The 26,065-nt window shown below is 38.3% G+C and overlaps 1 protein-coding gene across 4 annotated transcripts in view; it reads right to left on the bottom strand.

Moving 5' to 3' along the window:
• Positions 1 to 258: 258 nt before the first annotated feature.
• The window catches only part of PHTF1 (putative homeodomain transcription factor 1), a 70,744-nt gene continuing 44,937 nt past the window's right edge, over positions 259 to 26,065 (bottom strand). For 3 of the 4 annotated variants that reach the window (XM_044944533.1, XM_025289425.2, XM_025289436.2), the window contains 11 exons: positions 22,672 to 22,845; positions 22,483 to 22,572; positions 20,710 to 20,931; positions 17,553 to 17,681; positions 16,757 to 17,029; positions 15,636 to 15,767; positions 15,048 to 15,134; positions 3,338 to 3,493; positions 2,161 to 2,256; positions 1,342 to 1,467; positions 259 to 791 (listed from right to left, as the gene is read on the bottom strand). In XM_044944533.1, the coding sequence (XP_044800468.1) occupies positions 771 to 791; positions 1,342 to 1,467; positions 2,161 to 2,256; positions 3,338 to 3,493; positions 15,048 to 15,134; positions 15,636 to 15,767; positions 16,757 to 17,029; positions 17,553 to 17,681; positions 20,710 to 20,931; positions 22,483 to 22,572; positions 22,672 to 22,845 (1,506 nt within the window). In that variant the 3' untranslated portion in view covers positions 259 to 770. The remainder of the gene's footprint in view (positions 792 to 1,341; positions 1,468 to 2,160; positions 2,257 to 3,337; positions 3,494 to 15,047; positions 15,135 to 15,635; positions 15,768 to 16,756; positions 17,030 to 17,552; positions 17,682 to 20,709; positions 20,932 to 22,482; positions 22,573 to 22,671; positions 22,846 to 26,065) is intronic. The other variant, XM_044944534.1, reaches the window with a different exon arrangement.

Genomic DNA, 26,065 nt, shown 5'->3' with positions numbered 1-26,065 from the left:
TGTGATGGAAAACATAGCTCAGATGATTCCAAATGGAAGACATACTGTCTGGTGAACACGGACAAGTGTGCATAGAAAAATGTCTTATGCTGAATTACATGCTATATTATATGCATGACTGTTTCACCAACAACTATACGGTTATTAGGGTTAACTTCAAAATTATAAACCAATTGAAAATTTCTCCATAGTTTCACAGAAAATCACAGTTTAAAGGTTATTTTTTCTTTCAACAACAAAAAAGCCTAGAAACTGAAATTCTCCAATAAAGTTCTTTTATTCAGGTTCAACCTAAAATAGTTAAAATTTAAACTTGATCTCTCTTTGCTAGAGAAATGAAATATCCAGTTCTATAGACTGTAATAGAAAAGTACTGAATTTGCATATTTCCAATATAGGATTTTGCTTCATGCTTTGGGCATCTACCCAAAAGAGTATTTCCAGTAAATATAACTGTCACAGCATTGAAATGCCCAGAATAAATTTCCTAACTTAAAAAGTTGTCCTTAAGTTACTATAACACAACATTCTTCAGTCTCCTGACTATTCATACTATTTGAAAACCATGAAAATACAGGATTTTGGCATGCACGCCCAGTTGGAAAAGGCTCTGTTCCTCTGAAAACACGATTCATTAGATTAGGAGAGCTGAGGGCACCTCTGCGTATGAACAAGCAGGTGCGTGTCTCATGGTTTTGCAGTCATCTCTTTCCTTAATGGGGTAAGCACTGATGCCAGCAAGGGGAGAGAGTCCAGGCACATGACTCAGCTTATGACTTAATTTTCCACAGCTAAGAAAAGAAAATCACCAAAATCAGTTAGTTGGGGTTGATAGGTGGGGTTGATAGGTACACTTACATGTAAACCAAGAACCATTTACATAAGAAAAAAGTATCAACTCTGGCAATAGCAACCATAGAACATCGTAGAGAAAAAAACATTAAAAATTTCCAGCATCAAAACTGATCTACTGCAGCTCATGGGGGTTTCTGGTTTTCCTTCATTCTGCCTCTGTACATTTCCCTAGCTCAGAGGCCACCCCAGCCCATGCTATTAGACTGACATGAGATTCAAACTTGACTTTTTGTTCCATTCAAGAGCACAGTCTATTGTGCTTGTATAAAATGAGAAACTCTAAGCTGAATGTCTATTTCACATGCTCATTTCTCTACCTGAAGAATCATTTCCATGCCAGCCACTCTCTCCCTCCATCCCACCTTCCCCCACTAGCTCTCCCTTTCTCTCACACACAGGCACACTGGGAAGGTTAAAGATTATTATACGTACTAGCAAGTTTTAAGACTAACAAGGCAGATGCTACAGAGTGGTAATCTCACTTACTCTTATATTAAATCCTAGAAGATCACTTATAACACCCGAGACTGCAGAAAGGATAACGACTCGTGTGATATTGTAGATTAAGGGATTCATCGTTAGTCCATAGAGTCTAAATGGTGTGTCCAACTCCTAAAAAACATGAAAGAACTGAGATGAAATACATGGTTTCACAATAGCTATCAGTGATTATCAGACTGGTTTTTGAGTCTTGGGTGAGGATGACTGCTTAAGACCTCTTTCCTGATGTTCAATAGCTACCTTCAAAAAACCTGTAACGAGGGGGAGGCGGGGGAGGGATAAATTTGGAATCAACAGACACAGAGGACTGCATATAAAATGGATAAACAATAAGGACCTACTGCATAGCACTGGGAACTATATTCAATATCTTGCAATAGAGAAGAATCAGAAAAAGAACATATGTATATATATAACTGAATCACTTTGCTGTACATATGAAACACTGTAAATCAGCTATACATCAATTTAAAATAATTTAAAAATTTAAAACTAATAATGTAAATAAATAAACACCTGGAATGGGCTCTCACCTAGTGTTCCACTAGCTAAGTTTTTAAAGGTGGATTCAAGCAAGATGCAATTTGTGATTTTTTAATGTAATTTTCAAATGTGACAGACAACAGCAATGATTAGAACTTGGGTAATAAGCTGGGAAACTTTTCTCATAGAGTCATTAACCCCAACTATCAAGTCTGTATTTGGAATCTACACAGCATTTATCTGTTACTAAGGTCCTCTCCAAGAAGTGCAGCATTGATTTAATTAAATAGTAATAAAAATGCATCACAGGGCATTACTTACTTTTAACAACTTGGTGGAGAGCTTTAACACATTGTTTACTAGGGTAAGCTGTTCTTTCTTATTCGGCTTTTTTTCCATTTTAAGATATAAATTAATCTAAGGGAAGGAATAGAGATTAGGGCAAATGTCATGTAAAAGATATATATATGTATGTGTGTATATATACATATATATTGCGTTCAATATGGCAGATTTGGAAGGCAATATTTTCAACTAAAATAAAATTTGAAATTCTAGTAGCTATTTTTACAGAGCGCATATGTCACATACCCAACCCCCATCCCTAATCAGTCACATGTGGGGGAAAAAAAAGACTATTTAGTGAATAAAAAATAATGATGAACCAATTTATCGAAACAATGAAAATTTTATATTAATTTTAACAAGATGTAAACTCCTTGAGTTCAAAAGCTATATCTTATTCATCTTGGTATCCCCCCAAAATCTAACATCCTTATCAAACATTCATGGAATGGAAGAAGATAGTATAGCTACTTTTAACTTACTAATTCCTTGTTTCTTCCCTTACAGTAAGAATTTTTCACTATAATTCTAAGTTCCACCCAACCACCCCCCCCAAAAAAAAACTAATGATATCAGATATTTTAAAACTTATGGATAAACATGAAATTAAAAACAAAAAACCAACTCTATACTACTTTATATTCATGAGAAACATTTCTCAATCATTATATCTACTCACATACTAAAGAGCAAGTATTTTTCAAACACTGAATGTATTCTATGACTGACAGAAAAGAAAGTGAAGAAGCTTACTAAACATACTTAAATGACGGGTACACCAAAGAGCTAATACTTGACACAGAACATGAGATTAAAAGCATGCTCCATTACCACCACCAAAAATAATCTTTATACTACGAAGTAGCATGGAGAATCCCCATGGACAGAAAAGCCTGGCAGGCTACAGTCCATGGAGTCGTAGAGTCAGACACAACTGAGTTTCGAAGCACAGCACCCAATCCTGGGAGCAGGTGGGGAAGATATTATCCTCACTTTAAATACAAAACAACTATATGGTTGCAGAGTGACTTGTAAGATATAAGGTTACACAGCTAGAAAGTGACAGAATCTAGACTCAACCCTGAATCTTCTGCATAAATCTTATTACACCATTTCTAACCACTGAATCAAACTATCCAGGACCAGTCAATACCTGTTCAGTAAGTAATATTGAGACATTGCTGTATTTCTTATTGGTTTCAGACCCCAGTGAGGCTAAGCGCAGTAAGAAAAGTAGTAAAGCTGATTCCCAGATCAAAAACTCCCAATTATAAGCATCATTTAGGAAAGTTTTATGTCCACGGAGTACCTATGAAAAGGACCAGAAAAAAGTTAAGTTTTTCACTTGTATTAATTACTGTAATTACTCCTTTGCCGATTTAAAAACATTTACAAGATACCACCATTTTAATACTCAGAGCAGAAGTTTTAATACTCATAAAGTATTATGTATTTCTCTAAGCTTCCCTACATTTTCTTCTTTGCATAAGGGACAGCAAGCATCTGGAAATAACGAAGGAAGAAAACATAAGTGAAATAAGACAAATGCATTTCCAAGCTCTTTAACCACAAGTGTGCCCACTCACAATTATATGGTGGTCATTTTTCAAAGTATTAAATTCGCATTTGACTAGCAGAGGCCCTAAAACCTGCTGCCCACTCCACTTACATGACTAGAAAATCCTGAGGATCAGTTCTTCACCCCACTTTAGGATCTGAATAACAGCAGCAGCCACCAGTATGCCCATTATGTGTCAAGTTTTCAGGTAAAAGTTTTTTTTTTTTTCTTCAAAACAAGGAGGACTGGAGATAACATGACAGAGTAAAAGAAACTTGAGTTCATCTCCTTTCATAAGCACACCAAAATCACAACTAACTGCTGAACAACCATCAGTAAAAAGACTGGAACCTATCAAAAAAGATATTTACATTCAAAGACATAAAGAAGAAACCACAGTAAGATGATAGAAGGGGCACTCTCATGATCATAATTATAATCAAATGCCATATCCTTTGGGTGCTGCTGCTGCTGCTAAGTCGCTTCAGTAGTGTCCGACTCTGTGCGATCCCATAGAGGGCAGGCCACCAGGCTCCCCTGTCCCTGGGATTCTCCAGGCAAGAACACTGGAGTGGGTTGCCATTTCCTTCTCCACTGCATGAAAGTGAAAAGTGAAAGTGAAGTCACTCAGTCGTGTCCGACTCTTAGCGACCCCATGGACTGCAGCCCACCAGGCTCCTCCGTCCATGGGATTTTCCAGGCAAGAGTACTGGAGTGGGGTGCCATTGCCTTCTCCTCCCTTGGGTGAGTGACCCACAAACTGGAGAATAATTATATCACAGAAGTTCTCCCAAAAGAGTGAGAGCTCTGAGCCCACCCCAGGCTCCCTAGCCTAGGCGTCTGGCATTGCAAGGAGGAATCCACAGAACATTTGGCTGTGAAGGCCAGTGGGGCTTGATTGCAGGAGCTCCTCAGGACTGGGAGAAACAGAAACTCCACTCATGGGGGGGGCACACAAGGGGACTGAGGGCAAAAGCAGTGACTTTGTAGGAGTGTGGGCCAGACCTCCCAGCTGCCGCTGGAGGGTCTCCTGGGGAAGCAGGGAGTAGTGTGGCTCTCCCTGGGGTCATAAAAGCTGGCAGCTGACATACCAGGGAGTAGTCACAGAGATGTGAACTCTGACTGGTGGTAAACATCTTGCTTGGGATCTTGGCACCAACACCTGGCCCCACCCAACAGCCTATAAGCTCCAGTGTTGAGACACCTCAGGGCAAACAACCAAGAGGGTGGAACAGTCCCACTCATCAAAAATAGGCTGCCTAAACACTTCCTGAGCCCACAACCACCTTGAGACACGCCCCGTGACACAGCCTGACCCACCAGAGGGCCAGCAACCATTCTACCCACCAGTGGGCAGGCACTGGTTCCTCCCACAGGAAGCCTGCACAAGCCTGGAGACCAGTCTCAACAACCAGGGGGATAGCAGAAGCAAGAAGCCACAATCCCACAGCCTCTGGAACTAACTCTGCAAGCATAGGTCAGAAACCACCCTGAGAGCGGCTGGTCCCTGGCCCTTGGGTAACAAGGCAGGTGGGAGAAGACTGCTGGGACACACAGGACATGCCCCACAGAGGGTCACTTCGCCAAGGTCAAGAAATGTAACTAATCTACTGCATACATAAAAAAAAACCAGACGACTTCCCTGATGGTCCAGTGGTTGAGAATCCACCTGCCAATACAGGGGACATAGGTTCGATCCCTCGTCTGGAAAGATTCCACATGCCTCAGAACAACTAAGTTCGTGCACCACAACTACTGAAGCTTGTATGCTCTAGAGCCCATGAGCCTCAACTACTGAGCCACGTGTTGCAAGTGCTAGGGCCCACGTGCTGAGAGCCTGTGCTCCACGAGAAAAGCCACCGCAATGAGAAACCCACACCACAACTAAAGAGTACCTCTCACTCCCTGCAATTAGAGAAAGCCCACGAGCAGCCATGAGGACACAGCACAGCCCAAAATTTAAAGTTTCTAAAATAAAAAAATAAACAGCAAATTGTTTAAAACAAAACAAACAAAAATAAAAATTTAAACAAAATGACACGGCAAAGGAATATGTTCCAGATGAAGGCACAAGGTAAAACTCCAGAGGAACGACTAAGTGAACTGGAGACAGGCAATCTACCTGATAAAGAGTTCAAAGTAAAGATCGTAAAGATGATCCAAGAACTCAAAAAGAATGGATCAAAGAGCAGTAAGTTCTTAACAAAAAGCCAGAAAATATAAAGAACCACCAAAAAGAATTGAAGAATACAATAACTGAAATGAAAAATACATTAGAAGGAATCAATAGAAGAATAAATGAGGCAGAAGAATGAATCAGTGAGCTGGAAGACAGAATGGTGGAAATCGCTGATATAGAACAGAATAAAGACAAAAGAATGGAAAGAAATGAGGACAGTTTAAGAAACCTCTGGGTCAATGGCAAATGCACCAACATTCGCATCACAGGGGTCCCAGAAGGAGATGAGGGAGAGAAAAGGCCTGAGAAAATATTTGAACACTTTCCTATCATGGGAAAGGAAACAGTCACTCAAGTCCAGGAAGTGTAGAGAATCCCATACAGGATTAACCTAGGGAGGAACATGCTGAAATATACAGTCATCAAACTTACAAAAATTAAAGACAGAGAAAACATGAAAATCAACAAGGGAAAAGCAACAAATAACATACAAGGGAATGTACATAAGATTATAAGCGGATTTTTCAGGAGAAACTCTGCAGGCCAGAAGGGAGTGGCCTTATAATATAAATATAAATGATATATTTAAAGTGATAAAAGGGAAAAACCTACAACCAAGACTACCAAGCAAAGCTCTATATTGTGTTTGATGGAGAAATCAAAAGCTTTACAGACAAGCAAAAGCTAAAAGAATTCAGCACCATAAAACCAGCTTTAAAACAAATGCTAAAGCAATTTCCCTAAACAGAAAAGGCCACAATTAGAAACAAGAAAATTAGGAAATGAAAAGCTCATCAGTGGAGGCTCATCCAGTAAAGGTAAAAAACTGTCCACACACAAATATAATATTAAAGCCAGAAATCATGTGGGGAGGAGAGTACGAATGCAGGCTATTTAAAATGCATTTAAAATTAAGAGATCAACAACTTCAAACAATTTTGTATATATATATATATATACACACACACACACACACATATATATATATATATATATATATATACTGCTACACCAAAACCTCATGGTAACCACAAACCAAAAATCCTAAATAGATGTACACACAAAAAATAAAAAGGAATTCAAAGACAACACTAAAGATAGTCAACAAATCCAAGAGAACAAGAGGAGAGGAGGAAAAAAAAAAATCTCCAAAAACACGTTCAAAACAATTTAAAAAATGGCAATAAACATAGATAGTGATAATTAAATGTAAACAGATTAAATGTACCAATTAAAAAAGACTGATTGAATGGATATAAAAATAAGACCAATATATATGCTGTCTTCAAGAGACCCACTTCAGATTTAGAAACACATTCAGACTGAAAGTGAGAGGATGGAAAAACGTAATCCATGCAAGTCATGGAAAAGGTCAGTTTTCATTCCAATCCCAAAGAAGGGCAATGCTAAAGAATGTTCAAACTACTGCACAATTCACTCATCTCACATGCTAGCAAAGTAACGCTGAAAATTCTCCAAGCCAGGCTTCAACAGTATGTTTGACCCATGAAATTCCAGATGTTCAAGCTGGATTTAGAAAAGGCAGAGAAACCAGAGATCAAATTGCCAACATCTGTTGGATCATCGATAAAGCAAGAGAGTTCCAGAAAAACATCTACTTCTGCTTTACGGACTACATCAAAGTCTTCAACTGAGTGGATCACAACAAACTGTGGAAAATTCTTAAAGAGATGGGAATACCAGACTACCTTACCTGCCTCCTGAGAAATCTGTATGCAGGTCAAGGAGCAACAGTTAGAACTGGACATGGAACAACAGACTGGTTCAAAATTGGGAAAGGAGTATGTCAAGGCTGTATATTGCCACCCTGCTTATTTAACTTATATGCAGAGTACATCATGCAAAATGTCAGGCTGGATGAAGCACAAGCTGGAATCAAGACTGCCAGGAGAAATATCAATAACCTCAGATACACAGATGACACCACCCTTATGGCAGAAAGCGAAGAACTAAAGAGCCTTTTGATGAAAGTGAAAGGGAGAGCGAAAAAGCTGGCTTAAAACTAAACAACCAGAAAACTAAGATCACAGCATCTGGTCCCATCACTTCATGGCAAACAGATGGGGAAACAGTGGAAACAGTAGCTGATTTTATTTTTCTGGGCTCCAAAATCACTGCAGATGGTGACTGCAGCCATGAAATTAAAAGACGCTTGCTCCTTGGAAGAAAAGCTATGACCAACCTAGACAGCATATTAAAAAGCAGAGACATTATTTTGCCAACAAAGGTCCATCTAGTCAAAGCTATGGTTTTTCCAGTAGTCATGTATGGATGTGAGAGTTGGACTATAAAGAAAGCTGAGCATTGAAGAATTGATGCTTTTAAACGGTGGTGTTGGTGAAGACTCTTGAGAGTCCCTTGGACTGCAAGGAGATCAAACCAGTCAATCCTAAAGGAAATCAGTCCTGAATATTCATTGGAAGGACTGATGCTGAAGCTGAAACTCCAATACTTTGGCCACCTGATGAGAAGAACTGACTCATTGGAAAAGAACCTGATGCTGGGAAAGATTGAAGGCAGGAGGAAAAGGGGACGGCAGAGGATGAGATGGTTGGACTGCATCACTGACTCGATGGACGTGGGTTTGAGCAGGCTGCAATGGTCTTGGACAGTGAAGGTAGTGTGCTGCAGGTCTGTGGGGTGACAAAGAGTCTGACACAACTGAGCAACTGAACTGAACTGATGCAAGTGGAAATCAAAAAGCTGGAGTAGCAATACTTATGTCAGACAAAATAGACTTTAAAACAAAGACTGTTATAAGAGACAAAGAAGGACACTACATCATGACCAAGGGGTCAGTCAAAGAAGGTGTAACAACTGTATATTCATATGTACCCAACATAGGAGTACCTCAATATGTAAGGCAAATGTTAACAGACATTAAAAAAGAGAAACTGACAGTAACACAACAATAATAGGGGATTTTAATGTCCCACTTACATCATTAAACAGATCATCCAGAAAAAAGATCAGTAAGAAAACATAGTCCTTAAATGACACATTACACCAGATAGACTTAACTGACACTTCTTTAAACTTTTTGTTTTGTACTGGGGTATAGCCAATTAACAATGTTGTGACAGTTTCAGGTGAACAGTGAATGGATTCAGCCATACACATACATGTATTCACTCTCCCCAAACTGTCCATCCATCCAGCCTGCCACATGACACCGAACACAATTCTATGTACTACACAGTAGGTCTTTGTTGGTTATGTTTTAAATACAGCAGTGTGTACATGTCTCAGACGGACTTAACTGATATTTATAGAGCATTCCACCTGAAAGCAGCAGAATGCACATTGTTTTCAAGTGAACATGGAACACTCTCGCAGATAAATCACAGGCTGGTCCGTGAAGCAGGCCTTGGCAAATTTGAGAAAATTGAAATTATATCAAGTGTCTTTTCCAACCACATTATAAGATTAGAAATCAACTACATGGAAAAAAAAAAAAATCACATGCAGGCTATACAACATGCTACTAAACAATCAATGTGGAATGTATGTAGACATACAGCTGATTCACACTGTTGTACAGCAGAAATTAACACAACACTGTAAAGCAATTATACTACAACTTTTAAAAAATTAAACAAACAAAGAAAACCACTATGACAAATTGAGAGAGAGAGACCACAGAAGAAAAGTAAAAGCTTTATATTTTGGTATCATTAACAGCACTTTTTCAAACAAGGCCCCCACCTTTTCAATTTGAACAGGCTAGAATCCATTCCTCAATCTTGATTGTAACTAGGTATAGCTATGTGACTGAGTTCTCACCAATATAAAAACAATCACCACCACCACCACCACCAATGGATTACTGAAGAAATCAAAGAGAAAAAAATTTTTAAATACCTAGAGACAAAAGAAAATGAAAACACAATTATCCAAAACCTATCAGACACAGAAAATCAGTTCTTTATAGAGGGATACAAGCTTACCTTTGGTAAGAAGAAAAATCTCAAACAACCTAACCTTATGCATAAAGCAACTAGAGAAAGAACAAACGAAACCCAAAGGTAATAGAAGAAAATAAATCAAAAAGATCAGAGCAGAGATAAATGAAATAGAGACTAAGAAAACAACAGAAAAGATCAATAAAACTAAAAGTTTGTTCTTTGAAAAGATAAACAAAACTGATAAATATTTAACCAGACTTATCAGGGAAAAAAGGGAGGGGGACCAAATCAATTAATTAGAAATGAGAAACCACTACAAGCAATTATATATCAATAAAACAGACAATTTAGAAGAAATGGACAAATTCTTAGAGAGGTACAATCTCTCAAGACCGAAAAAACAGAAAATATGAATAGATCATTCACAAACACTGAAATTGAATCTATGATTTTAAAACTCCCAGACCAGAGAGATTCACAGGCGAATTCCACCAAACATTTAGAAAAGGGATAACACCTATCCTTCTGAAATTATTCCCAAAAACTGAAGAGGAAGGAACAATTCCAAACTCACTATATGACGCCACCATCACTCTGATACCAAGACCAGACAAAGAAATCACACAGAAAAAGAAAATTGTAAGCCTGTAACACTGATGAACATAGATGCAAAAATCCTCAACAAAATAATAGCAAACTGAATCCAACAAAACTGTAAAAGGATCATATACCGTGATCAAGTGGGATTTATCTCAGAGATGCAAGGATTTTTCAATATCCACAAATCAATCAGTGTGATACACTACACATTAACAAATTGAAGAATAAAAACTGTATGATTATCTCAATAGATGCAGAAAAAACTTTTGACAACATTTAACATCCATTAATGATTAAAAACTCCCATCAAACTGGACATAGAGGGAACATATCTCAATGTGCTAAAGGCCACATATCACAAAACCACAACTACCATCATATTCAACAGTGACAAGTTGAAAGCATTTCTTCTAAGATCAAGACAAGGATGCCCAACTTCACTTCTTTCATTCAACAGTGTTTTGGAAGTCCTAGCTACAGCCTTCAGAGAAGAAAAAGAAATAAAAGGAATCCAAATTGGAAAGGAAGAAGTAAAACTGTCATGGTTTGTAGACAATATGATACTGTACATAGAAAATCCTAAAGATGCCATCAGAAAATGATTGAAGCTCATCAGTGAATTTGGTAAAGTTGCAGAATACAAAATTAATACACAGAAATCTGTTGCATTTCTATACACTAACAACAAAAGATAAGAAAGAGAAACTAAGGAAATAATCCTATTTACCATCATATCAAAAAGAATAAAATACCTAGGAATAAACCTACTTAAGGAGGCTAAATACTTGTACTCCAAAAACTATAAGACACTGATGAAAGAAATTGAAGATGACACAGCAGATGGAAAGATATATACATATATATACTGGTTTCTTGGACTGGAAGGATTAATGTTGTTAACATAACCGTACAACTCAAGACAATCTACAGATTCAATGCAATCTCTATCAAATTACCAATGAAATTTTTCAAAGAACTAAAACAAAAAAAAGTTTTTCATTTGTATAGAAACACAGAATATGTCGATAGCCAAAGCAATCTGGAGAAAGAAAAACAAAGCTGGAGGAAACAGGCTCCCTGACTTTTGACTACAATACAAAATTACAGTAATCAAAACAGTATGGTACTGGCACAAAAACAGAAATAAGATCAATGGAACAGGATAGAAAGCCCAGAAATAAACCCACAGACCTATAGTCGATTAATCTATGACAAAGGAGGCAAGAACATACAATGGAGAAAAAACAGTCTCTTCGATAAATGGTGCTGGGAAAACAGACAGCTAAGTGTAAAAGGACGAAATTATAAAATTTCTCTAACACCGTATACAAAAATAAAATGGATTAAAGACCCAAATGTAAAATTTGGATACTACGATATAAAGTTCCTAAAGGAAAACACAGGCAGAACACTCTTTTACATAAATCACAGTAATATCTTTTTGGATCCATCTCCTAGAGTAATGGGAATAAAAGCAAAAATAAACAAATGGGACCAAATTAAACTTAAAAGCTTTTGCACAACAAAGGATACCACAAATGAAACAAAAAGACAAATAACAGAATGGGAGAAAATGTTTATAAATGATGAGACCAACAGGGCTTTATTCCCAAAATATACAAATAGCTCATACAACTCAATAACAAAAACACCCAAATTAGCCCAATTAAAAAAGGGACAGAAGATCTAAATAGACAGTTCTCCAAAAAAGGACATGCAGATGACCAAAAGGCACATGAAAAGATGCTCAACACTGCTAATTATTAGAGAAATGCAAAACAAATATATAATAAAGTATCACCTCACTTCAGTCAGAATGACCATCATCAAAAAGTCTACAAATAATAAATGCTGAAAAGGGGTGTAAAGAAAAAGGAACCCTCCTACACTGTTGGTGGGAATGTAAATTGGTACTGTCACCAGGGAGAATATGAAGGTTTCTTAAGAAACTAAAAACAGAGTTACAACATACGACCCTCCAATCCTACTCCTGGGCATATATCCAGACAAAAATATAATTGAAAAATATATATGCATCCCAATGTTCATTGCAGCACTATTTACAACAGTCAAGACACAGAAGCAAAATAAATGTCCATCAACAGACAAATGGATAAAGATGTGGTATATATATCACAGGGAATTATACTCAATATTTATAACCTATGTGCTTAGTCACTCAGTAATGTCCAACTCTTTGCGACCCCACAGATTGTAGCACACCAGGCTCCTCTGTCCATGGGGATTCTCCAGGCAAGAATACTGGAGTGAGTTGCCATGCCCTCCTCCAGGGGATCTTCCCAGCCCAGAGATCGAACCCAGGTCTCCCACATTGCAGGTGGATTTTTTACCATCTGACCTACCAAGGAAGCCCATATAAGGGAAAAGAATCTGCAAAGAAAATATATAGTTACATATAAACATGTATAAATATGTATAACTGAATCACTTTGCTTTACCTTAAACTAACATAACATTGTAAATCAACTATACTTCAATTTTAATAAAAAAGAGAGAGAGCTCAGAAATAGAAAATATTTTGTAGCAAACTCAGATTTGTTACCAAAATAAATGAAATAAATGTTCAACATTAGAAAAGCAGAGATATTACTTAGTGAACAAAGGTCCGTCTAGTCAAGGCTATGGTTTTTCCAGTGGTCATGTATGGATGTGAGAGTTGGACTGTGAAGAAAGCTGAGCGCCAAAGAATTGATGCTTTTAAACTGTGGTGTTGGAGAAGACTCTTGTGAGTCCCTTGGACTGCAAGGAGATCCAACCAGTCCATCCTAAAGGAGATCAGTCCTGGGTGTTCATTGGAAGGAATGATGCTAAAGCTGAAACTCCAATACTTTGGCCACCTCATGTGAAGAGTTGATTCATTGGAAAAGACCCTGATGCTGGGAGGGATTGGGGGCAGGAGGAGAAGGGGACGACAGAGGATGAGATGGCTGGATGGCATCACCGACTCGATGGACGTGAGTTTGAGTGAATTCCGGGAGTTGATGATGGACAGGGAGGCCTGGCATGCTGTGATTCATGGGGTCGCAAAGAGTCAGACACGACTGAGTGACTGAACTGAACTGAAAGATATTAAAGCACTTTGATAGATTAACAGCAAAAAAAGAAGAAACAAGCAATCAATATGCTGACTATAGAAGGCAACTAAAATATAAAGAAAAAATAAATGAAAAGGGGTAGAAAAAAAGATACAGCATACAAAAACTAATCAAAAGACAGTATGGTTACATTAAAATCAAATAGAATAGATTTTAAGATACATTAGAGACAGAGACATTTTATCAGTTCATGAAGACAAACAAAGCTTGACACTGTTCAGGATTAAGGGAGATTAAAGAGCTAAATGACAGATGAGAGATGACAGCTAAATGAGTATGTGATCCTGGATTGAGAAAAAAAAAAAAAAGACTATAAATTACATAAAAGTCAATCCACCAAGGAGATGGATATCAATTCTAAGTCTGCATGCACCCAATTATACTGCTTAAAAACATATAAACCAAAAATTGACAGAAACAAAAGGAGAAAAAGATAAATCCACCATTAGAGCAGACATGACCACACTTCTCTCAATGGTTTATAAAATAAGCAAACCAAAAAGATGAGTAAGAATATGGGAAATTTCAGCCATACAACTAATAAACTTGGGCTAATTTATAGAGAGGGAAAACTGCTCTCCAAAACAATGGAATACAAATTCTTTCAAAGAGCTGATGGAAGATTTAGTGAAACTGACTATGTACTGGATAATAAAACAAGTCTGTACATATTTCAAAGGACTGAAAACATTCAGAGCATGTTCTCTGACTGTCGTAGAATTAAAACTCAGTAAGTGGAAAAGTACAGAATAAAGCTGTCAATTCTTGTAAGTAAAAAACCACAGAAATAGAAACAAAAATATATATAGGGACCTCTCCAAAGAACCTAGGAATGCACTTTAAGGGTCTCCCGCTGGCCAAATCTAGGACAATTATGCATCAAAACAATATAGTAACAGTTTATAATCCACTGGATAAAAATAAGAATATAGGAATCCATAACATAATAAATGAATGAATGATTAAATGGGGAAAAGTCTACTTTAGAGTGACAATAAAATTAGAAGAAATGATGAAGTTAGAAAAATCACTATTTTGTATCCATCATGATATATAGCTTTATTACCAATCAAAAACTTCCAATTAAGTTACCATGATTGTGGAGTCTTAAAGGACTAAAAATTACTCTTATTCTCATTTCAAAAGTCATAAAAATTAACAAGTATTCAAAATAGCAAAAGAAATTTAGACACAGTAAATACACACACACACACAGGGTTGGCCAAAAAGTTAGCATGGTTTTTCTGTACCATCTTACAGAAAAATCCAAACACATTTTTTGGCCCAACCCAATACTTCAGCATAACCATTCTGGCACCTTCACCTTGGACTCTCCGGTTCCCAGAGCTGTCAGCAACAAACATCTGTTGCGTATGTGTGTGTGTGTGCACGTGTGTGTAGTCACTTAAACACAGTGAACTAGTTTAAAACAGAAAGCGAGTTCTATTTTCTACTTTTCACTGAAATAGATCTGAAGCTCTTACCTGGGCACAACAAATGAAAGCAATGGAAAGTGTCAGCAGGAAGACGGAAGACACAACGACGTCCACCGATCGCTGTGGGCCCCGTCTCTAGAGAGTGAGACACAGGTTAGCGTTGTAGGTCCCCACAGGAGACAGATTAGGGGACCCAATCTTACTGTGCTGGTGTGAAAACGAACGTTTATAAGAAGTTTCTGACACAGGAGTTTAATATATTTTGGACATCTTCAACTTTAATTAAGCTCTGAGATTCATGCCATTCAAGTTAAGGGTGTGATTGATTCACTAACACATTTTCAGCGGGAATGTTTCCACAGAAGTCAGAGAAAGATGCAACATTCAGCTTATCACTCTGCCCTAAGAGTTTAAAATTTATTTTCCCTTTCCAAGCCCTTATTTAATTAGCTCTACCAGCTCTGCAGATAGATCACTCCCAATCTGGTGTCAAACAGGTGAGCTAGATGTCAGTCACTGATATGATCTGTCCAGAACATAGGACTACCCAGCCTAGTGAGTATCTGCCACCAGAAATTTCAATGAGCATGTTTTCTGTGTATTATTGCAGATATTCCATGGTTAGTTAAAACTCACCTTTAGAAAGGAACGCAGTGATAACCATATCTTAATGTTCTCCACCTTTTTAAGTCTGAAATGAGGTATTTCATATTTCCTAGCTTTCCTGGCAGAAGTAATATGGCTGAAGAGTTTTGCAAATAAAAATCTCTAGAGGAGGTTAAAAAAAAATCACAAAGTGAAATATATGTGTGTGTCACTGTGTGTATACTTATATAATTGTAAAATATTCCCAGCACATAAAAAATATTAAAAGAATCAAGTTCTGATCATTATGTATAATGTGCTTTCTGTAGCAACAGATTAATGAGCTATTAACAATGCTTTTTCACTTCCTGTCTTAGTGACTTCTTCATGGGGGTTTCCCCAAAGGCTCAGTAGGTAAGGAATCCACCTGCAATGCAGGAGACACAGAAAATGCGGGTTCAATCCCTGGGTCAGGAAGATGCCCTGGAGTAGGGCATGGCAACCCACTCCAGTATTCTTGCCTAAATTATCGCATGGACAGAGGAGCTTGTAGCTTGGGCTACAGTCCAAAGGGTCACTAAGAATTGGACACAACTGAACACGCATGTACACATCCTTCTGATATACTACACTCTGGACATTTTCAAGGAATATACCTTGGAGACCATTGTGAATCCCAACCTTCACAAATTCAAACATTTATACAAAATTCTAGCTTACTCCCAAATTACATTTCCATTCAAAAACTGTATTTTTTTGCACATATCACCAATATAATAAGCCCTCAATACCAAACTCTTATCCAATTTCAATAAATTTATTTATTTATTGGATATTGGCCATTTTTCAGAAACATTTTCACCTTGGAATTACTACACACTCTACATATATAAAACACATGAAGGCACATCAAGGAGCAGGTGCGAGCAATCAGCTAGGCTCAGCCACTCACTCCTACATATAGGCTCAGTAAAATTTCAGATTACAGCATGTCATTTGTAAATAATCAATATCAGAAGTGTTAAACCCACAAATACCAAAAGTCCACTTATCAAGCCTCCACTGCCCATGTTAGCTTCTGGAGAGAGAACAAATCAAGACAACAAAAGCAACTCAACAGACTATCATATACAAAAAAAGAGGTGAGAAATTTTACTCAATTTTCTACTGACCTGTTTATATGTTCTCTCTGCCACACACATCATGAAAAAAAACATCCAGGTAAGACACAGTCGCTCAAAAAAGTTAATTATAGACAAAATAATAATAGGTGTAACAGGTGGTGCCCCACAAAAGAGAGTCAAGATCTCCTCAGCTGAGATGGACTTTAGCTGGTCAAGGTTCTTCTCACGGAACAGTCGGTGTAAAAAAGGGAAAAATGCTAATCCAATGGTGACGACATTTCCCAGCATCTGATAACCTACTCCTTGCTGATATGCATTAACCTGGAAATTAATTTAAAACAGCTATCATTATTGCACAGCTTTATGGAGTTGTGAAGCAGTATTTGTCAAATACTATTTAGATTATTATAAACTAAATCTGTTCTAAAAGAAATACAAATAAAAATGACGTACAGATTTATGACTTTTAGGATTAAATAAGAAATATTTGTAAAGTCTACCTGAATAATTGATCAGGCTCACAGAGACCTTTGTAACAAATTTAAAAACACACTACCAAGTGAAAACTGGCCACAAAATCTAAGGTACACATACTTGTATCTTAAAAACAGAGTCAATGTTTTGATCATTAAACACAATCTGAAATAGCTGTCTGTGTGTGCCTGTGTGTTCAGTTGTGCCTGACTCTTTGTGATCCCATGGACTGCAGTCCACCAGGATCCCTCTGTCCATGGCATTTCCCAGGCAAGAATACTGGAGTGGGTTGCCATTTCCTTCTGCAATGAAACAGCTGCTGATTATAAAACAGATCTTTTGAAAACTCTGAAAACTTATTAAACCTTACCCTGCTCATGATGATGCCACTTATTTCCAACACAGACATATCCATCTTTTTGCACTCATTCCCTTCCCAGATTATTGCACTAACTCGATCCGAGGCAGGACTTGAGTTCTGAAGCCAGAATAAATGGTTCTGAGAAGAAAAAATAAATATTTCCATCCACTCATTCTTTCCTCCTTTAGAATTTTTTCCCTTTGTCCGGTTCCCAGGCCACATTCGCCAGTGCTCTGCCTTGTCATCCTCCCAAAGCCCATTGCTCCAATTACCACCTCCACGATGCTGGCTCCTGGTCCTTTCTCTTCACTAAGCCAATTTCTTACCTGAAGAGAGGTTGTATGTCTTCTATGATAATGGGAGGTAGGAGTCCATGATCTCCGAAGTTACTTCCCCCTCTAAGCATATGGAAGTGAAGATAAGCTTGGCGTATTCATGGGATATTAAGGAGGAAAGTATTTCCATAGCACCATGACTAGACCAGGGGTAGGAGGAAGTTAGGTAGGAGAGGCGCTAACAGGCCTTAGATATCACAGGAATGGAAGGAGGTCAGCCTTTCTCTGGTCTAATCAGGACATGGAAAAGCACAGAAGGTCACTATGAAAACAGCCCAGCACTTTCCTCTGTCATGTCATGTCTTGTTCTTCAAGTCCCAACTCAGGTCCATTTTCTCAACATGTGCTCTCTGAAGGCCACAAGTCTCTCTCATATTGCCCTTCTGTGAATCGATCAAAAGCCTGTACAGTCTATCGCAGATAAATTTGCATCTAATTATATGCTGCTGCTTTTATAGTGCCTTCTACTTGTTTTCCATAAAATCATCTTGTCTCCAAACTAATACATAAGTTATTTTTTTTTTAAATATCATATGGCATATTTCTTCTCCTACAACAATGCTTAGCATAATGCTGAATAGCACTTATGGATCTATTAACCGATTTAGCCAAAAAATATTTATTAAGCAGCTACTATTAACAGGAACTATGGATATAATGGAGAACAAGATACAAGGTTCTTGACATCAAGGAGTTATCAGACTTATAGAGAAGACATGATTAAATAAAGTTACTGCATAGTGTGATAAGGGAAGAGAAGAATGCTTTAGGAGCATATTAAAAAGACTTCCTAAGGAAGTATCAACTGAGCCAAGATATGAAAGACAAAAGGGGGTGACCCAAAGGAATGAGTGCTGGAGAAAAGTGTGTTTCAGGCAAATCAATCGGTTTGTGGAAAGACCCAGAAGTACATGAGGAAACTGGAAGAAGTTCAATTGAGTTGTGAGACTCAACTCAACCATGTGAGACTGTATCAGAGCAAATAAATAGAAGCAAATAATCCAAAAGGAAAAAGAAAGCAATTAAAGCATTGTAGGGGGAGTGGCATCAGATCTTTACTTTTAAAAAACAATTTTAGTATTTTATTTTTTTAATTTTATTTAATTATTTGGCTGAGGTGGGTCATAGTTGCAGTGTGCGGGCTCTGTAGTTGTGTGTGGGCTCCAGAGCCTGTGGTGCACAGGCTTAGCTGCCCCAAGGCACAGGGGATCTTAGTTCCCTGACCAGGGATTGAAACCATGTTCTTTGCATTGCAAGGCAGATTCTTAACCACTGGACCACCAGGAAGTCCCAGATTTGTATTTTAGAAGCATCATTCAGGCTGTAGTGTGGAAAATGAAGCAAAAGGGAACAAGACTAGAGAAGCTGTTGTAAGGATCCAGATGAGAGCCATCCACTAAGCAGGGTGGACACAGATGAGCAGATGCAGATATTATACAGCAGAATCGAGAAAATGTGATGACAGATTAGATACAGGGGATGGCGGAGGGAGGGGTGTTAAGGGGGGGCAGTGGTGACATCAAGAGTGGCCCCAAGAATTCTGACTTGGGTGGTTAGTGGTGGCATTTAGAAATATGGGGACTAAAAGAAGAACATGTTAGGTGGGAGAACTGGGGAATGATGCACTCTACTTAACATGGTGAGTTTCATCTTAACCTAGTTATTCTTACATATGCCTTAAAATTATACCATAAATCCCCAAAGTACAAAGGTAGAAATCATCATGATGCTATGCATAACTACCAAAGGCTAATGTAATTCAGATGAATCTTCAGACTGAATGAAAGAATATTTAGATTCAAATTTTGACAGAAAAATTGGAGGGAAAAGTTTAAAACTTTAGTGATAAAGTATATGTTGTTTCCAGGTAGTTTATGAAAATTGTATACATTTAATGAAGCAGAATGTTTTTCATTATAATGTATAACCTAAATCTAAGGTATCTTAGAATCAAGAAAATTCAATAACTAAACAAATGAATATCCAACATCCACTATTTATTAAGTCATTGTGGAAAAAAGAAAAGAAAAAATAAAACTAAGAAGAGTCATGATCATTGGCATTAAACACAGGAAGGGCTGATATGAAAACCATTTTTTAATCTTTCAGTCCAGCCAGCAGAGGGACAAGCTCATGAAATAATCATTGCAGCTCTACAAGTATTTAAGTAGAGAGTAACCAATCGTCCAACAAAAATAGTAATAACCAAGCTAACATGTACTGGCTGCTTACTCCTTGCTAAGATTGTGCTAAGCACTTAAAATTATCTCATTAGATATATCACAATATTTCTAAGAAGTAGGAACTACTGTTACTACATGACAGAAAGTAAAAACATTTCTGAAGAATGAATTCCTAGATTGATTGGAAGGTTGAAATAAACTAAGAATCCCCATTTACAGGCTATCTGATTTTATGATACTAAAAGAGAACCTGAAATTAAAAGCATCGCTTGCTTTATACATTATTAGAGAAGAAAGCAATGCCATCTCCTAGTAATTCACATAAAATGCTGTGATATATCTGAAAATACAGTATGAGGTTACTACAGCCCTGCTCATATAAAATGAATATTAAGGATCATTCTAAGGAAAATAAGGAAAGGTATTAGGAAGAAACCGTTAGGTTAGGGGAATTAGAGAGTGCTTTCTTCTGAGTACTGAGCCCAACATCTTCAATTACAAATTACGCTCAATTTCTTCATCTCTAAATTAGGGATAATAAGGGTCCACCTTATAGGGTTACTATAGAATTAAAAGAGATAATACGGTGCCTGGCACACGGTAAGTACACAGTAAATATTAGTTATTATTATCGTCACCTTTACAGACCTGCTGGAAAACATCCTCTTTGGGGTCCCGTTTGGTCCCTGAGTGAAGGGAGCTCACATGTGCCCCCTCACTGTCGCTGGTGACAGATGACCGGCACTCAGGGCCATGCAGCAGGTCATCCCATAACATGTCCTCTGTCTCCGAGTCGTGGCGGGTGCTCTCCGAGTCTCTTCTCAACATGTTGAGGCTTCGAGAGCCACCACTCATGCCAGACCTAGAGCCCTTTAAGGGAAAAAGAAAAACCAAAAAAAATTATTTCATTCATTTTTAAAAACAACTATATCTGAAATAAAATGAAAACAAGGCACCTACGGTGATGACTGGCATGCTCTCATAAACTGATGGCCATGCCTTTGTTGACAAGACTTGACATAACAATAATACCCTTTCATATTTAAACGTGAACACTGATGACTCTTAACAGACTATAAAAGAGGACTCTCTCTGAGAAGTATTGCCAAGTCATGGGATTGTTCAGCTGAGATGCCCTGGGGTGGGAGTGACTCTGGGAGTAGGTGTGGCTGAGCCTACTGGCACACCCAAAGTGTCTTCTACTCTAAATATTGTGAGCTTGACCATAGACACAATCACATCTGGGAACCCAGCCAAACAGGGAAAAGGGTAATCAAGCAGAGGAAAGGATGGACATTGCAGCTCTCCTGCAGTATAAACATAAATATGAAAGTTTTTCCACAACCCAACAACCTTGCCAATCAAAACAAAAGCTACCACCATCTCCTCCCCTGATCTCTGAATTATGATGTCCCAAATGTACAATGGGCTTCCCTGGTGGCTTGGATGGTAAAGAATCCACCTGCAATGTGGGAGACCTGGGTTCGATCCCTGGGTTGGGAAGATCCCCTGGAGGAGGGCATGGCAACTCACTCCAGTATTTTTGCATGGAGAAATCCCATGGAGCCAGTATAGTCCATGGGGTTCCAAAGAGTCAGACAAGACCGAACGACTAAGCACAGCACAGAAAATGTACAATATGTCCATTAGCTTTCATGATAAGCAGATTTACTGCTCCCATTTCTCATTTCTCAAATATCTGTCCTCAGCATTAATGCCACTTACACAGAAACAATGCTTAAGAATAAACTCCATATTCCAAGTGAATATTAAGTGGGTTTCCCTGGTGGCTCAGACAGTAAAGAATCTGTGTGCAATGCAGGAGATCTCGGTTCAATCTCTGGGTTGGGAAGACCCGTGGAGAAGGAAACGGTTACCCACTCCAGTATTCTGGCTATCATCATCCAGGGATTCAGGAATCTCTTTCTGGGTATTATCTATGATACTTTTATGATCAGATCAAAGACAAAGAGCTCATTCTTTTTCTTGGGTGACTAGTCATATAAAAGCTGATAGATTAAACAAAAAAAGCTGCTAAATAGGTACAGTTGGAGGCAGAGGAAAAAGTGAAAGTGTTAGTCAGTCATTTCTGACTCTCTGCGACCCTATGGACAGTGGCCCACCAAGCAGCTCTGTCCACGGAATTCTCCAGGCAAGAATACTGGAAAGCGTGAGTAGCCATTCCCTTCTCCAAGGGATTTTCCCGACCCAGGGATCAAATCCAGGTCTCCTGCACTGCAGGCAAATTCTTTACCATCTGAGACACCAGGGAAGTCCTTTACCCATTCCTTTTTTTTTTTTTCAATTGGTTGTCCTAAAGTTATGTGTATATTTGCTAGCCCCTCCTTTGCATCAAAAAAAAACAAAGGAATGGATAAACTTACTACATTCAAGAATAAGCCTTGAAAAAGGATACATTACCTGACTGAAGGCTGCTGATTCAAACTCTGATTCAGCCAGGCTATCTGAATCCCGCACAACAGAGCACCACTTGGAAGTGGTCTTTTTTACCTGCCAAAAATCAAGACCACAAATGACAGGAAAATATGTTAAATACTTTGTTACGTGGGAATTAATGCCTATACTTTAATAAACTAAAATAAAAGTTACCTGAGTGTTTAGTTGTCTTGAAAGTATTGATTTTCTACTCTTAATTTCACAACCGTTGTCACTTGAGGCCCCTTCCACACTCCTCCGCAGTATCATCATCTGTGTCTGGGCTTCACCGTCATCGTCACTTGACAGATCATCTGAAATCCCATTACCCAAACGCCTAAAAGACTCCTACAAAGAGAACAGCAATGTACTCACAGGGGACCTCCCAGAAAACTCTAGTAAGTTGTGTGTATAAAAACTACGAAGCAGTAAAAGTAAACTAAGTCAAAGTTGAACAAACCTACATATTCGTTGGTCTTAATAAAGAAAAATATTAAGCTTTCTTGAAACTAAATAATTTAAATAATGTAGAGGTTAGAAGCACAGGCTTGAGTCAAAGTCAAGTCTGAATCACAGCTCTTCTACTTATTAGCTATGTAACTTTCAGTTCAGTTCAGTTCAGTTGCTCAGTCGTGTCTGACTCTGCAACCCCATGAATTGCAGCACGCCAGGCCTTCCTGTCCGTCAACAACTCCCGGAGTTCATGCAAACTCATGTCCATTGAGTCAGTGATGCCATCCAACCATCTCATTCTCTGTCGTCCCCTTTTCCTCCTGCCCCCAATTCCTCCCAGCATCAGAGTCTTTTCCAATGAGTCAACTCTTCGCATGAGGTGGCCAAAGTACTGGAGTTTCAGCTTCAGCATCAGTCCTTCCAAAGAACACCCAGGACTGATCTCCTTTAGAATGGACTGGTTGGATCTCCTGGCAGTCCAAGGGACTCTCAAGAGTCTTCTCCAACACCATAGTTCAAAAGCATCAATTTCAGCACTCAGCTTTCTTCACAGTCCAACTCTCACATCCATACATGACCACAGGAAAAACCATAGCCTTGACTAGACGGACCTTTGTTGGCAAAGTAATGTCTCTGCTTTTCAATATGCTACCTAGATTGGTCATAACTTTCCTTCCAAGGAATAAGCGTCTTTTAATTTCATGGCTGCAATCACCATCTGCAGTGATTTTGGAGCCCCCCAAAATAAGGTCTGACACTGTTTCCACTGTTTCCCCATCTATTTCCCATGAAGTGATGGGACCAGATGCCATGATCTTCGTTTTCTGAATGTTGAACTTTAAGCCAACTTTTTCACTCTCCTCTTTCACTTTCATCAATGTAACTTTAGGTAAGTAATTAAATCTCTCTGGGCCTCAAGTTCCTCATTGGAATGGTGATGACAATAAATAAATAAATCCCTCTAAGGTCAGGAACAAGACAAGGATGTCCACTCTCACCACTATTATTCAACATAGTTTTAGAAGTCCTAGCTACGGCAATTATAGAAGAAAAAGAAAGAAAAGGAATCCAGATCAGAAAAGAAGTAAAACTCTCACAGTCTGCAGATGACATGATATTATACATAGAAAACCCAAAAGAAACTATCAGAAAATTACTAGAGCTAATCAGTGAATTCAGCAAAGTCGCAGGGTACAAAGTCAATACACAGAAATCACTTGCATTCCTATACACTAACAATGAAAAATAAAAAGAGAAATTAAGGAATCAATACCATTTACCACTGCAACAAAAAGAATAAAATATCTAGGAATAAACCTATCTAAAGAGACAAAAGACCTGTATACAGAAAACTATAAGACACTAATTAAAGAAATCAAAGACGACATAAACAGATGAAGAGATATTCCTCATTCCTGGGTAGGAAGAATCAATATTGTGAAAATGACTATACTACCAAATGCAATCTACAGATTCAATGCGACCCCTATCAAAATTACTAATGGCATTTTTCACAGAACTAGAACAAAAAATTTCACAATTCATATGGAAACACAAAAGACCCGGAGTAGCCAAAGCCTTGAGAAAGAAGAATGGAGCTGGAGGAATCAACCGTCCTGACTTCAGACTATACTACAAAGCTACAGTCATCAAGACAGTATGGTACTGACACAGAAACAGAAATATAGACCAATAGGACAAGACAGAGAACCCAGAGATAAACCCACACATCTACTCATACCTTATTTTTGACAAAGGAGGCAAGAATATACAACGGGGCCAAGACAGTCTCTTCAATAAGTGAGACATCTGGACATCTACATGCAAAAGAATGACATTAGAACACTACCTAAAGCCATACACAAAGATAAACTCAAAATGGATTCAAGACCTAAATGTAAGACCAGAGACTATTAAACTCTTAGAGGAAAACATAGGCAGAACACTTGATGACATAAATCAAAGCAAGATCTTCTATAACCCACCTCCTAGATTAATGGAAATAAAAACAAGAATAAACAAGTGGGACCTTATTAAACTTAAAAGATTTTGCACAGCAAAGGAAACTACAAACAAGGTAAAAAGACAACCCTCAGAATGGGAGAAAATAATAGCAAAGGAAATAACTGACAAAGAATTCCCAAAATATACAAGCAGCTTATACAGCTCAATACTAGAAAAGCAAAGAACCCAATCAGAAAGTGGGAAAGGCATCTGAAGAGACATTTCTGCAAAGAAGACATACAGATGGCTAACAAGCCCATGAGAAGATATTCAGCATCACTCATTACTACTGCTGCTGCTGCTAAGTCACTTCAGTCGTGTCTGATTCTGTGCAACCCCATAGACAGCAGCCCACCAGGCTCCACCATCCCTGGGATTCTCCAGGCAAGAACACTAGAGAAATGCAAACCAAAACCACATGAGATACCACCAGCCAGGATGGCCATCATCAAAAAGTCTATAAACAACAAATGCTGGAGAGGGTGTGGGGAAAAAGGAACACTCTTGCATTACTGGTGGGAATGGAAACTTATACAGCCACTATGGCAGGTGGTATGGAGATTCCTTAAAAAGCTAGGAATAAAACCACCCTATGACCCAGCAATCCCACTCCTAGGCATATGCCCTGAGGAAATCAAAATTGGAAAAAGACACGTGTACCCCAATGTTCACTGCAGCACTATTTACAATAGCTAGAACATGCAAGCAACCTAGATGTCCATCGACAGATGAGTGGATAAAGAAGCTGTGGTACATATACACAATGGAATACTACTCAGCCTTCCTGAGGAGTTCTTCCACAAAAAGGAATGCATTTGAATCCGTTCTAATGAGGTGGACGAACCTAGACCCTATTATACAGAGTGAAGTAAGTCAAGAAGAGAAATATAAATATCGTATTCTGACACACATATATGGACTCTAAAGAGATGGCACTGATGATTTATTTTCAGGGCAGGAATGGAGAAACAGACATAGAGAACAGAGCTATGGACATGGGGGGAGGAGAGGAGGGAGAAGGGGAGATGTATGGAGAGAGTAACACAGAAATTTACAATACCATATGTAAAATAGATAGCCAATGGGAATTTGCTGTATGACTCGGGGAACT

The sequence above is a fragment of the Bubalus bubalis genome, chromosome 6, assembly GCF_019923935.1.
Source record: "Bubalus bubalis isolate 160015118507 breed Murrah chromosome 6, NDDB_SH_1, whole genome shotgun sequence".
NCBI classification, from domain to species: domain Eukaryota; kingdom Metazoa; phylum Chordata; class Mammalia; order Artiodactyla; family Bovidae; genus Bubalus; species Bubalus bubalis.
This window is presented reverse-complemented; position numbering and strand designations above follow the sequence as displayed.